The sequence below is a fragment of the Leopardus geoffroyi genome, chromosome B2 (assembly GCF_018350155.1).
Source record: "Leopardus geoffroyi isolate Oge1 chromosome B2, O.geoffroyi_Oge1_pat1.0, whole genome shotgun sequence".
Taxonomy (NCBI): Eukaryota; Metazoa; Chordata; class Mammalia; order Carnivora; family Felidae; genus Leopardus; species Leopardus geoffroyi.
Window position 1 is genome coordinate 91,463,301 of NC_059332.1, and position 15,265 is coordinate 91,478,565.

Below are 15,265 nucleotides of genomic sequence, written 5' to 3' on the forward strand. Positions count from 1 at the left end.
CGAAGACTGTAGGTCTTAGGTGCCCTTCCCCACCTCGGGCCCGATAAAAAGTCCCCCAGGGAATTGATACTGGCGGCTGCCTAGCCGGGACTTCTCCCCAGGCTCCTTTCTACAACCGTACAGCCTGAGACCTCAGGTTCGGCTCCCACCAGATCTAAAATCCAACTTCTTTCTGCGATTTGCTTGGGTTGATAGTTCAAGGACCTCGGAGGCCGGGGGCGGGGACGGGGGCCAAGAAGACGTCTGCCATTAAGCCTTCAGACAGGCACAGAGACTTCTCGCCGACGCCCGGGGGGAGTCTCTTTCTACTTTCAGCAACGGAGGCGAGGAGAGGTGCGCGGATTCCAGGCATCTAAAGGGGTACGGGCAGCGCGACGAGAGAGCATTGGTAGCGTGTGCACAGGAGGTGCAAGTGGGAGTAAGGAGCAGGTCAAACAAAATCTTTACCGCAAACCTCAAAGGGAAATGGCAGTAGTTGGACTAAAAGGGCCACTTTGGAGACTACGGGCTGCTCCTCAAATCCTGGCAGCAAATAAGTTTCGTTGCTATGGTTTCGAAGAGGTATAAAAGCCACCACCCAGAACCGAACGTGCTCGGGCTCCTTACATGTGTTGTCACAACCCGGGGCCAGGCAAATTCCTTGGGGGTTTCATCACTCCCTGACCGAACATCTCAGTCCCGGTCCCCCCCATCCCAGAGCAGGCGGGGCTGTGCGCAGGAGATGAAGTCTCGGCCAGCGGACTTATAACGTCCGAGCCTGGTGGCGCCCAGAATTCTCGCACTATCGCTCCTGAGGTCCAGGGGGGAGCGCTGCGCCCTGGTGGCGGTAGCCGCCGAGAGTGTGCAGGGGCCGCAGGGAAAGGAGTGCGGCGCCTTTAAAGCAAGAGGCGAGGAACCCCCGCCAGGAGGCGTGTCTGTCTCCGCCGCTCCCGCTGCCGCCGCCGCCGCCGCCGCCGCCGCCGCTGCTCCACGGTCTTCGTCTCCGCCGCCGCCGTCACTCGCGCTCGGCGCCCGCGGCTGCGCTCCTCTGTCCGGGAGCAGCAGACTTCCCGCCCGACCTCCTCTGGCTGCTCCTCCCTGAGGACCACCCCTCCCCCTCCCTGCCTACCTCACCCGCAGCGAGAGGTAAGGACTCCCCCCGGTGGGCTCCGCTCGGGGTTGCCTCCCGAGGTGTACGTTCCCACAGGAGGGACCGAGGGTGGGCGAGGGGCTTTTAACGCCTGGAGAGGAAGAAGGCGAACAGCCGCGCGGCGGAGCCCGGTGCGCTCACGGTACCCGCTGGACCGATTCGCTGCGAGTGGCTTTGTCCCGCTCGCCTCAGCCAATTCCCGTCAAGGATGCAACTGGCTCGGTTGGCTGCGGGCGCTCGCGTTCTCCACATAAAATAATTTAATAAGTGGACGTGTCAGGAAGTGGCCTCAGCTACCGGGACTCACGCGAGGCGAAGAGAGACAGATGGCAAGAACCCGTGTGTCTGCCTGCGGGTCTGACGAACTCCCAAGCCTTCATTCCATCCGCCCATTTTTCCATTAACCCTGCTCCTTAGTTCTGTGCTCAAGTACAGACATTCATTTTAACCAGTGCCAGTATCCGGAGCGTCTGAAAAAAAAAAACCCAAACAAACAAAAAACCAAAAACTCGGAGGACGTCCCATTAGGGTAAGGGGAGTCACCGGGGTGGATCGTAAAGGGCAAAAACTTTTAATGACTCTCATTCCCTGATATTTTTACCTTCAAGGAGTTCTTTACTCAACACCACGACCTAACTGAGACCCCCTAGCTAATGATTTCCAATTAAGGGAATAGGGGACATTAGAAAACTTACTACTACTGTCCTTTTGGTAACACACAGACTACCTTCTAGCACTTCTTCATCTTCGTACTGTAAGTATTCTGTCATCAGAAATTCCCTTATGGATTAATTATTACACAAGAGATGATTGATTCATCCCAATCGTAACTAGCCTGTAGTTTAGTTGCTGGAAGGTAGATAATAATATTTCAATTTTTGATTTGCCTAACTTTTATAGAAACCATTACTGTAACCATCACCGCAGCTTTCAGTGGCCTTAGGAACTTATTAAACAACCAACCGACCAAACAAACAAACAATATGAAACCCACGGAAGGAAAGTGATTGAAAAATAAGTGATGCCTGGAAGTCTTCCCTGTTAGTTTTCTTCTGTTAAAACCCATTGAAGATTGCACAGACTAAAATCTTAAAAAAAGAAAAAAAAAAAAAAAAGCTTCCAGGAAATGTAAAGCTATTCCAATTCAATTTCTTAATTAAGATACACTTCTTTTTGGCATCTAAAAATTAATTAAAACTCTAAATGTCATTAATCATCAATGCAGCAGAATGTTGGTGGAACAGCTGATATGTGTTCAGAATCACAAGGGATTGCATACCATAGCATTCGTAGTTAGGAAGAGAGAAGTGTAAGTATGCAACAGTGTGGTTTTAAGTGATATCAGCTCTGACTTTATTCTCTGGCACCTCTAATGCCATGGATGAACAGCCTGTTTATTTTAGCTTAGTTTCCATACAACAGGCCATATGCATGGAAGAACAGGTCAGGTGTTACTGTGAGATGAGGTGTCTCAAATGTCACGTAACAGCAGGACTTTGGTGACAAGTCAAGTGGAATCTTTAGAAAGAATTCCGTGTGAAACAATTTAAATATAGGTATGGCATGGAAGAACCTTTGCAACACCTTTGAAATTCAGGTTGTCCTGGGATATGTATTTGCTGTCTCTTGCAAAAGGTATAGGCATTGTCTTCTTAAACGTTAGGCTGTAAGGATTGTTACACATTTGTACATGCCCCAGCAGGTGGCAGCTAACTAGAATAAGATTCATTTTCACTGGGAGAATAGAGAACTAAAATTGCTTCTCAAGTAATAGTGCCCAAGAATAAGAGGTCATTAGTGTCAGTAAATATAAAAACACAGTGAAAGATGAAGCTAATGGCATTTTGTTGTTGTTGGAACAAGCTTTGCATGAACATGATATGCATTTTGTTCTTTGTTAATTTATCATAGGCTTGATATCTCTTCATGTCAGGACCTTCTCTCTCTCTCTCTCTCTCTCTCTCTCTCTCTCTGTGTGTGTGTGTGTGTGTGTGTGTGTGTGTGTGTGTGTATGTTGAGGCTTACTTTTAGATACAGGTCTCCTCTGTGTGTGCATATATGTATGTACTTGCAGTTTGTCATCTCTGCTTTGACCTTGGAGCCTATAGAGCTTTGGCTTCTAGAAATAAATGTTGCCATATGGTTAAAATAGACAAAAGCAAATGTAACTATGGGATAAGGTGTGTAAATCTCACTGTTACTAAATATATGATTCCCTGCCACCAAATAGTGCTTTTTGTTCCTTGAAAAAGGAACAAATTACAAAACTGACATGATTTTTAAAAGAGTTCAGTTTGGTCAGTGAACACTATACAATAACTTTATCAATCATATAGTCTCAGAACTATGATGTCTAGTATCAGTATTGGGGAGAAACTTGTAATAACTTCAAGATTGCCCTACTGTAAGGCATCTTCCACACCATCAGGTCATTCTTTTCTAGTACTCGGAGCAGGGGGGGTTGGTAATTTTAGGATTTCTGTTGTTTTTGTTTTAGGTTGTTTTTTTTTTTTTTTTTTTTTTTTTTTTTTTTTTTTTTTAAGGGTTGTTTGTGTTTTTGTCCGGGGAGTGAGTGAAGTTTAATTAGAAAGAACAATAATTAGTCTGATTACTCTTGTAACAGATGAAAACCTGAAGGTGGAGAATTCTAAAGCAATAACTAATTGTACATTTTAGAAATGTCTTTAGCCACTGAACATTGATAGCAATAGCATTGATGTTATTCAGTATTCTGAATTCTTAGTGGTATTTCAGGCATTTTTTAAAAATGAAGAACAGTAGTTTAGTGCTCATGAGGGGATTCACAGTTAATGTAAATGGCTTTTGTAGTAGTATGCCCTGGAAAGGGATGACTATTAGCACATCCTGGGTATGCCAGGCAATCCCAGTAAGTCACACTGAAATATACACACAGCACAGTTGACAAAATAATCCTCTTGACAATGTGAACAATGCAATAATTCAAATTCCCAGACTCTGTGTGGTAGAATTATGCTCATTGTCACTTCAAATGGCACATTACCCATTCAATGCACTACTTTCAATGTACTACTCCAGAATAAATCAATGCCTGGAGCGCTGTCCGTGGTCCTGAAGAAAGGTCGTCTCCTATCTTGCAGAAGTTCAGTTAGACAGGTGGAGTTGCTCTCTATGATGTGGAAGTCTTTCAGATTAGTTGATGGATGTAAATGAACCTAATTTAGCATATGTGCAAAATTGGTTCTTTGGGGACCAATTAATAGTAAGAAAAATTTATGATGGACTTTTTACTCTTTAATATACTGGGTAAGAACTTCATGAATCTCGAAGCTTGATCTTTTGCTTTTCCAACTAGACATCCAATAAATAATCCCACATAAGCTAAATAGTTTACAATGCTAGATTTAAGTAGAGAAGTTACAACTGTAATGTCAAATGCCATTACATTAACAGAATATGTGAACAAAGAGTTATGGTACATTTTGTTTTCTCAGGTTTCATTACATACCAGCTATACCGCAAAACTGCAGTATTTTGATTAGTCACAACAGAGCATGTTATTTTCAGGTATTATATATCAATCATATTGACAGATGAAAAAACTAAGAATATTTATTTTTTCCCTGGCTGTCATTATTGTATCTGCTAGGATCAAAAAAGAGGGAGAACAAATAGAATAGAAACTAAATGAAACAACAAATACAGACGTGTTGGAGTATACATGTCTTACAAGAGATATTTTATACATGGACTGAAGGAGTCGCTAGATACCCTTGGTTTTTGCACAAGGTGTTCTTTTTAAAGTGCTCAAATAGTCAAATTATTTGATTGAATTGCCTGCTACACTGCAGAACTAGTCATTCATGATACTTATTTTTGACACTGCAGTTATGCCTCCATCTTTAAAGAAAAGTCAGTGCCCACTTAATGCTTTTGCAAAATGTAGCTCTATTTTCAAGTCAGCATTTTATAATATCTTAAGAAAAAATAGAATGAAAAAAATCAGTGTGATGGAATGAAAACATTACATCATTTTCTTGCTATCTGGAAGAAATAGTACTCATATCACTCCTTCTTAAAAAAAATAGATATTCTTCAAATAAGGTATAATCTTATAATTTTTTCATAAGGTTTAACCTATGCCCTGTTAGTTGGTTGTGAAAAAACAATTATTTTAAAATACAGGTCCAGCACTTTGCCTCTTGTGCTACTTGACCACTTAAAAATATTAATATATAATAACATATTTATTACTAACCATCTGGGTTTCACTTGCTAATGTAAAATATTAGGATTGGATAGTTTTATTTGTATGTCTGGAGTACAGCATATTACCTATTTCAGCAGTAAAATGTATTTTCATGTTAAAAGAATATGTATTTCTGTACTTAAAAAAATAAATTTCAAAGCCAAGACAGTCACTGCCTAAAGACTCTAAGTAGAACACTAGACAATAAGGCATTTTTAGACTAATTGATACTCAGTGTTGCCCAAACTGTGATCCCATATTCTGCCTCTGAAAGAAAAACATATTCAAAAACCTAAAATGAGAAGAAATTTGAGGGTAGGTTATTGAAGCCTTAAGAGTTATACCAACTTAAATATCATTGTCTTTGTATATATGCACAATTATTTTAGATGAGCTAAAAATATAGGTGGGAAAATAGGAATCCTTCATTTTAATTCAACACTTTTCCTTCTAAAAGACCACTTGAAGTCTGTTTTTTATTCCTGAGTAGTAATCAAGGAATGTCCACTCAAGTTTTTAAAGACTATCTTAACTTCTGCAATTGCACTCCAATCTGTATTCACTCCTGGGCAAAAAAAAAAAAAATTTTTTTAAGAATATAAACAAGACCTTGTTTCAACCTAAACACAGGTTACATTTGCAGTAAATTCTTCTGCTTAGACCACTTCATTTTTTTTTTTTTTACAACTCCTAGGCAAAGTGACTTTGATTTAGCTTGTCATTTATTAAAATTCATCAGTTGATTGTACGAAGTCTGCTTGCATACACCAGTCACTCTCTTAGCAAAGACTCTTATGGAAAATAAAAGCACTTTCTCCATGTAAATAGATCCAACTTCTTTCTTGAAACTCAAAGCGGGCGATGAGATCGGTTGCATAAGAGATATTGGGAAGCTCACTGGCAGGGAGCCTTAAGAGGCAAGCAGCTATCTCAATTTTTCTCACTTAATCTTGGCTTCACGTCAGAAGCTGTGCAGCAGTGCAGTAGAATAGGGCCTGGCAAAACCTTTGCGAGCAAAGCGCCTTTTGTGCTGGGACTGTGGCTCGCCACCGACGCTCGGCGGTTTCCAAGGCTGGATTTCCCATTGATTTCCTCCTCCTTTGCTTCCCCAGGCTCGCGCGGCCGGACATTGTGGGTGTGCGTGCTGGATTTCTCCCGGATGCTCCCCGACTAACATGGATGTCCCACCATCCCTTGCAGTGGAAGGTTGCTCCTTGGCGCAGTGAGTGAAGAACATGCAGCGATTGCTAATGGGTTTGGGAAGCGGAGACTCCTTCCTCTCTGTGACCATGCCGTGATCGTGTCTGCGGCCACCACTCGACGCATCCTCATTCCTACCCGAACCGGGAGCCTAACGCTAGATCGGGGAAGTGGGTGCCGCGCGTGTGGACACGGAAACACCATGAAGATTATTTCCCCGATTCTAAGTAATCCAGTCTTCAGGCGCACCATTAAACTCCTGCTCTGCTTACTGTGGATTGGATATTCCCAAGGAACCACACATGTATTAAGATTTGGTAAGATCCCCCATTCCTCTCCATTGCCTGGTCTCCGGCTCCGAGGCAGCCGCATGTAAACAGGCGGGTTCCCTCTTACAGGCGGGTGGGCTCAACGTATTCCGACCTGTTCGCTGCTCCATAGCCTCCCGGGGTTTTAAAGAACCGCTTGTGCTTTCCGTTTCGTTTCCTTTTTTTCCTTCTTTTATTTAAAAAAAAAAAAAAAAAATAGCCACGGTAGGATGAAGTGAGAGCCAGTGTGTGGTAGTGGTCGCTGCATTACCTCCACCCCGTAGCCTGAGATGGTGGTGACACTGGGGGCACAGCCGGCGGTCGCGCCCGCCTGCCTCCGCGGGAGTCTTCCGAGGCTTGGCGGACTGACCGTTCGCGCTGGGGTTGCACGCCTCTCAGCTTGCGGGGCAGACGAGTCAGTACCTGGTAACTCTTTGGCAAGTTGGCGTCTGTCCGCTTCGGTCGGGGACCCGGACAGGTCCGCGAGTGGGAAGGAGCTCACCCTTTTGATTTCTTTTGTCATCAGAGAGCCTTTTAGGCTAATTTCACCGCTCTCCAGTCCTTGGTTGCCTTTTTTGGGGAAACGGCGCTTTTAAAAATGTTATTGTAAGGTAGTAGGCTCTATTTAGCAAGAGGAGGCTGCTGCTTAGCCGAAGTAAAATAGCGTCCTAAGAAAGGGTTCTGTTTGTTTTTAACTTGTGAGCCCTCCTCTCCCAGCTTTCTTAGAGTCCTGATCTAATGAATGATTAACAGTGGTGATTGGGGCGGAGAGTAGTTGTGTGCGGGAGTCTGAGTGTGCGTCTTTATTTCATCGTGGCATGATAAAAGAGTCGAGTGGCAGTTATATATTAGGGGAATCTATTGCTTTCCTACGGAATCAGGGTTCTTTTAGAGCTCGAAGGAAAATCTAAACGTGGGATTCCTGTGAAAACGCTGGTCAGGAGATTTGCTTGGAGGAAATGAAGCGTGGGCAACGCTCAGCTGCTGTGAATGTCCAATGGAGTTTTAGGAGGAGCAGGACTAGTCAGGGAAAGTTCCCTTAAGTAGAAGGGAGTGAGAGAGGAGAAAACCAACTGAGTAAACGCTCCCACAGTGGGAGCCTCCTTTGACAGTTCAAGTGGATTTAGACCAAAGAGTGCAAGAAACCATATAATCCTGAGTATGTGTCTCTGAGATAAAAGCAGATACATTAAGTCAGTCAAATTTAAATCAAACTGATTGCCTGCATCTCCTATTATGTCAACAGCATCTTCTCTCTTTCCTTTTTCCCATGTGCTTTTTCTATAATGATAAAATCTATCATCTCTCTTGGGCTTTGCATTGCCAGGATAGGAATGCTTTTCACATATTAAAAAAAAGGAATCTTAGTCTCCCCTTCCCTTATCCAACACATAAACACCTGGAGTCCAGAAGGCTGGTAATGACAAAGACAGACAACAGGTTATATCCAAATTCCAACTGTTGCAGTTTTGTTTTGTTTTGTGTTTTGTGTTTTGTTTTTTGTTTTTTTTTTGCTTTTTTTTTTTTTTTTGCTTCATGCCTTTAGATGGTACTTAAGCACGTTGCTCTTAGCAACAAGAGGCCACAGGAATGCTTGTTTCTTTCGATGAGATTAAACAGGTCTCTATCATTGGAAATGTGTGTGTGTGTTCAGCTGTTCTCCTTCAAGCATGGCAAATGCTACGGTATGGTAGTTTTGCCCAATATTTTGAGTAGGACAACCTACTTATTTGGAATACTGAGGTATCTTCTGAAATGTGTTTGTGAACGAGTGTGCCTTAGTGTGTTTGCTTGTGGACTGGGTGGGAAAAAAAAAAAAAGAAGACTTGGAGCCGAAAAACTGCCACCAGTACTCAAAAGATTTAATTATTGCTCCTCTGGTCTTGCAGCACAATATTTGCTGAATCATTAGATTGTTACATTCGCTGATCATTTCATATCTTCATATTAAAAATCTTGGCGACTGTAGCAGAGTGTGTAACAGCTCTCCAAAAGAGCTGACACACACACAAAAATATATTTTCCTAGACCAATGCTTACTAAGAATGTCCTTAAGAAATAGGAGAGTAGGCAAAGACCTTCTCACCAGTGCCTAGATACCCTAAACCAATGGCCCAGTTTCTAGATAACCTGTTATTTTCTCCATTAACTTCAAACATCTTCCACGTGGAGACTGGTTTTCTCTGCTATCCACCTGAGTTATGGGGAAGGACTGTGTACATTGTAATCATTGGACTATTTCCCTGCTTGGGCTATTTGGATGCATTGGTGGGAGTTTTATTTTCTCCTGGGGAAAACATGTTTTGAGTGGACTGGATGGCTGGTTGAGTGTGTATAAGTCACTCTTGAGTAAGGTTATTTTCAACTTTGATTCAAAGGGCCAACCAGAGCCTCATCTTTAGCCTCGTGCCTGGTAAGAGTAGGGTTTGGGGTTTCTGGGCAGTGGCCTGCCAGGTGTGGGTGAGAAGCACTGTCTCTGCTGAAGAGGTGACAACCAGTCCCTTCCCCCCCCCCCCCCCCAACCAACTGGGCTTGACTAGGAGCCGCCAACCTCCCAGAAACTCTGCCTGGGTGCCATGGCGACTGCTGAATGTGGCCAGGAGGCTGCCCCAGCCCCCCTTCCAGTTGGTGGTGGAAAACCACCCTCAAGGGCTCTACGCTGTCCTTACTACCCCTAACAACCTCCTGCCGCACCACACACACACCCCTGCCCAAGGGCTGTAACTCGACCCTGACCCTGAGTCCTCCTATCAAAGTCTGTGGATTGGGGAGCTGTCAGCACAAGGTGCTGACCTTTGCTGAGTTGCTGAAGGTCTAACGGGTACAAAAAGCGCTCTCTCTCTCTCTCATACACACGTACACACATGCTGGCAAATGCACTCTCGTGAAGCAAGCAACACTTTGGCACAGTGACTCCTCTCTCGTGCCCAAGAAAACTTACGTAGCTACGCCCAGGAGCGCCTCTGTCCGGGGACACCCCTCCCACCCTTACTGGCTCTCACTGAGCTTCACACCCGGGCCTGCTCCTCTTCGAGGGAAGCAAACAACTCCGAGAGAAGGTCTCTGGAGCGCTGACCCTAGGGTGCTTTCCTTCAGCTTTAAGATAGCTCAGGGCAGTGAGGGAAAGGACCTATCTATAGTCAGCTAAAAGTTAACTCCAAAGTGGATGGCTGTTTCCTGTCTTTGATCCTGGCTGTGCACATTTTGGCTTCTCCTGGCAACGCTCACCTAGGGAGACAATGTCAGGGGACAAAGTGGATACTGGACGGTCAGAGACTGTTTCCCCACTCCAGGCCACATCAGTCATTCTCAGAGCCAGCTTTTCCAGGTGCCTGAGAAGCCTCCAGCCGGGCCTCTCCCCAGGCACAGTAGGTTTCCTCTATGTAAATGAGGCACCTTTGTGTCTCCGCAGCTGCGTGCTTGCTTTGCTTGCAGTTGGTGAGGGCAAAGGCTGGATCTTTCCGTCTTTCCATTTGCGGGGGTGTGGCCCCCAATAGTCTCCCTTCTAAACTACTGCAGCTCTGGGTACTTGAACATTGCTTTTGTTACAGTAGCCTCCCTCTCTTCCTGTTCTGCTCTGACCCCTGCTTCTGGGACAGCATGGGGGTAGAAAGTAGCTCTGTTGGGGCTCGGGACGCTACTGGTACTGGGCTAGCAGTCCCTTTTGTAGTTTGGGAGGCTTTGGCATCTTTGCTAAGTGGCCACTCCTCAAGATATCACTTGTTTCCAATCTTCGAGGTCGAGTTATTTTTCAGTGCTTATCTGAATTGGCATTTAGAACTCCAGGCATGTCTTTGCTCGGACATTAACCCAAACTTTCTCCCAGACTCTTGGGCAGCTTCTCCAAGCTAGTCGTGTTGGAGGAGCTAAGCATGTGATATAGGCCATTTCTTTCCTTCAGATGTTTCGACCTAGCTTTTCTTTTAAGCATGTCAGTAGAGTGGCTTTCTTTAAAGGCTTCACAGGCAAGGTCTTCCCTCCGATGCGCTCTGACCTCCTTGCTACTGCGCACTAGCCACCGCTCCATGGCGCAGCACGTAGTCACCTCCCAGCACACAGGCAGAAGGTGAGGACTACTAGGTCAGGGACAGCTCAGATAATAAAACCCACGACGTGAGGAGGAGTGGAAAGAGTCCCTATGGAAATCCCCCTATTTGCTGGACATCTCGAGTGCTCCTAGATATAATAATTAGTAGCAGATGTACTACAATATCAAGGGAGTGAGTGAATTGACTGAGCTTAGAAGCTGCCCCTGTCTACAAGTTCTTTGAAAGAGATTTTTCTTCCTTTGGGAGGTGAGATGGGCGGGAAGGAGGAGTGGCCTTACATCTGGAAGCAGGAAAACTGGCTCTTGAGAGGCGGGGATGGGGGAGTAATAGCGGCTACTGTCTGAAATAGATAAAGCCCGAACACCTGCTCAGCTGAGCTCTGGAAAGCAGGGGAGGGAAATCTTTCCAAGAATTGCCAACACAACGGCCACTAAAAAAATCTGTTTTTCACATAAGTTCTCACTTATTCTTAAAGCTTCAAAGACTAACTCTGATGTGATCCATCAACAGAGGCACACTCATTTCAGGAAACGACTTTGAAAAATGATCTTTTCGTCCTTTAGAAATAGCACCCCTTCTCCACCTAGACACATGGAACTCACATTTTCAGGCTTTGTGAGGTTGTCTTTCAGCAGTGAACAGCAGTTTATATGTCAGTAGACATTTCTTCAGACAGACACTTTCTGCTTTGTAGTTTAATTCAAGTGATTATTGCAGTGTGTTCATTCCCTGAATTCTCAAATGACACTGTTTCAACATTTACTCAGCACAGGAAAGTTAATGTGAATTGCTCCCACTCAAAGGAGGAACATACTATAAACCAAACATAAGATGTATCATTGATTATCAGAGCCTTTTCAACCCTATTCACCATTAAATAATGCGTTGCCTATGATAAAGATGGCATAATTTTTTATTATCTTTTAATTGTCAAAATTTCTGATACAGAAAATGCTTTGCCCTTTTGTAGTAGAAATTCAAGTGAGAGGAATTCATTTTCTCTTTCTGTTGTTAAGATTTTACTGTGTTATCGTGGCTCCAATTACATTTGTTCCCTGAAAATTGTTGATGTCCATTTTCAGACATCAGAGTAGAAAGCAGTTGACTGTTTTTCAACTGCACTATACTTAAATCATTAATCTACTGCATCCATAATACCTGGGGTTTGTGGGAGACCCTAGGTTTTCCCCAGTAGGGTGGTCTGATGTATTGAAATGGAATTGTTGATTGTCTTGTTTGGGTAGTGAAACATTATCTTCTGTGGGCTTTCAATTTATAGTCCAGTTATCAAGGAACTGGAAATGCTTCAAATGAATCTTACACCCTAAATCTTAGCATGAAAAGTAAGGTCAAAAGCCCCTGAAAGAAAAGGAAATAGGTGCACATCATCATTATTGACTGGTCTAGATTAAACACCAAAGAGGAAGATTTCAATCTGATAACGTCATAGGCCTTCCTGTTTTTCTTTGCTGCTTCTGCTGACAATTTTGTAAGGTAATTAAATTGGCTGATTGAAGTCACGGTGGTCATGGGGCGATAAAGACCATTTGGATTTAATGGAATTTAAAACAACAGAGCACTGAACACAACTCTTACAGAACAAGAATTTTAATGGCCCATTCCGGGTGCTGACTAAATAGAATGCCCTTAACAAGTTTAATCGAAAGGGCAAGGCAGATTAGCACTATATAGTCTTTATGGTTGAAGATTGGGGAATTAAAATTATCCCTTTAAAAGACTCATTAATGCATTATCAAGATTTAATGTAGGTTAAATAAGCTTTCTTTGGATCTTCATCATATATGTGAACCTAGGCTTAGGAGCAAGTTTCAATAAGGAAATATTTTTGAGAGCTGAGCTAATAAGTTGAATTATATGCCTCTTATTTCAAATGCAGAAGACATTTAAAATTCTTTGATAGTATATAGGGTGTTGAGGGTAAGTGTTGATGAATTCTTTCTTTTCTGTAACGGAAAAGAACGAATTTAACTTTTTCTTTAAAGTTTCATCATTGGTAGTTTTTTGTTTTTTATTTTTAAACAAACCTTGTCTATAGTAGAGAAACTACAGAGGTAATAAAGAAATTCTCAATATAGTCATAGGTATTTGATATTTTATGTTGTCTTTTTAATCCTGTCCCCTCCTTTTTTTTCCTAACGAAAATTCTGCATTCAGGTTACCATACTTTATTCCATTCAGGTCCCTTCTGCCCCAGAAAAAGTGCAGTTCCCTGCTTTACACTGGCAACACTAAAGGACAGCCAGTCCCAGGGTAAAAGTCAAGCCTCAGTCCATTATAAGATTGTTCACCTCTGTAACTGTTTCTGTCCTTGTGGAATTGTCTACTCAAAGTTGTCCATTCCTTTGATTATTCCAGAAAAACCTGAAACCTATGTTTTCATATAAAAATCTGTGAGATTTTCATTGCACACAATTTTAAAAATTGTTTAAAAAATTCTGAGTTGATGAAATCGAAACAGCAAGTAGCCCAGAGGTCACCAGTTTTCACCCTCCAGCCCACCTCACATTCTGCATGTTCTCTAAGGAACACATACTTTATTTAACTCTCCCTTGATCCCCCAACAAGTAAGGCTTATTTGTCTCTTGCCTCACACCTTTAGGGCCAAACATTTCATATTGTTGTATTTTCAAGCAACAATTAGCTTATCTGATAAAACCAATGTGAGTGGGAGATTAGAGACCTTCAAAATCTTTCTGCAAGTTTTTTTTTTTTTATTTTTCATGTTATTTTTATATTTGGGCTTTTGACACTCCTCTGCATTTATGGCACCATTCAAATATAGTATTTGATTATAAATTGACTTAAACCATTTACTTTCTTAACCAAAAACTCAACATGCTTCTTTGAATTTAATGGAGAGCCAGGTCACTAGACAGCAGGGGTTATGTGTGAAGATCTGAAAGAGTCTGGGGAGGTTGTGGCTTTCAGATCTTTTCCCCACTGATACATGTAATCCTCTCCATCTTTCCTTTTGGTTACACATCTGCCCTCTTCCGTGGCCTTGTTGTAAGACAAGTATATTCTGGAAGGGAGAGCACATAGTCCCTAGACTGTAAAGTTAGGATGAGTTTATTAGATTGATCGATTCTGTCTGTGACAGAGATACTCAGATACAAAAGAGAATACCTGGTGGCTAAGGGAGTGCAGAGTGATTAGCACTGATGCGAGGGGGAGGCTGAGAAAACCGAAATCAAATGCCATTTGATACACAGTCTTTTCTAGATTCACAGCAGACATCTCAGTGCTTTTTAAATTGATCTTTTTGCTTGTATTTGTCCAAATCTCTGAGCATATGTGATTATTTCAGATGAGATGTCAGTGATATTCTTACATCGACATACCTCTTTCCAATCAAATGGATCTTTAAATGCTTTGCCTTTACCCTTTTACATCAACAAACTACTTTTCTGTCATTGAACTAGAGCAAGTATTTGTAAGATGTTACCTCTAATTCCCATTTCAATCTCCATCTCAGTCTTACTCTGAGTCCTTAACCTATCAGGATGGGAGTATTGCTCAATTAAATGATCAAATAAGCAAAACAAATATTAAAGAAATTTTCTGCTTCAGTAAAGTCATAGGTATTTGATCTATTTTATGTTGTCATTTTAATATTGCCCTTCTTTTTGCCAACTGATGCTTCTGTATTCAGTTTATCTTAACTTTTAATGGAGGCCACCCTCCTTGCCCAGAAGAAAGATGAAGGAAAACTATAGAATCCCATAATATCTAAACCAAAGGGGGCTTTAGATGTCATCAAGTCTAGTATATAAGCTTAGCGATGAATTGCCAAGAGCAGTTAAATAGCTTGCTCCATAGATAATTAGTGTCATATTTTACACAAAACATGAATATTCTGACTGCCAGTTCAGTGATGTTTTTCAGTGAATTATGCTATTTTTTCAGTGTAGCCTCTGATTCTCTATGCTTTGTATCAACTTTAGGAAGAGCCACTGATTCTGATAGCTCCCCTAGACATTTGCCTACTTTGTTTTCTTCACCTCTTCTTTCATAGCACATTATCTCATAGATTATCCCTTTTCTCTTTTTCTCCTTTTTTGGCTCTCTCCATTCCCCTCTCCTGTATCTGCCAAGATCCTCTTTCTCCCTGTGTCCAATGCTTTAACCACTTTCATTCATATAATAAACAGTAATTGAGTACATATTATGTATCAGGGAACTAGAAATCTAAGACCCAGCTTCTGCCTCAAGGAGTTTGTAGTCCAATTAAAGAAAAAAATATATATGGAGAGAGAGAGAGAGGTGCAGAAAATATATACAATAGTTAGTTAAAGGAGATTATTGTGAGTTTGAATTTTTTATAGAAAAT

At 42.4% G+C, this 15,265-nt stretch overlaps 1 protein-coding gene across 5 annotated transcripts in view; it reads left to right on the forward strand.

Annotated features, from left to right (window-relative positions):
* The first annotated feature begins 203 nt into the window (after positions 1–203).
* Positions 204–15,265, forward strand: part of GRIK2 (glutamate ionotropic receptor kainate type subunit 2) — a 661,616-nt gene continuing 646,554 nt past the window's right edge. For 4 of the 5 annotated variants that reach the window (XM_045499147.1, XM_045499151.1, XM_045499149.1 and 1 more), the window contains exons 1-2: positions 204–1,125; positions 6,470–6,874. In XM_045499147.1, the coding sequence (XP_045355103.1) occupies positions 6,760–6,874 (115 nt within the window). In that variant the 5' untranslated portion in view covers positions 204–1,125; positions 6,470–6,759. The remainder of the gene's footprint in view (positions 1,126–6,469; positions 6,875–15,265) is intronic. The other variant, XM_045499146.1, reaches the window with a different exon arrangement.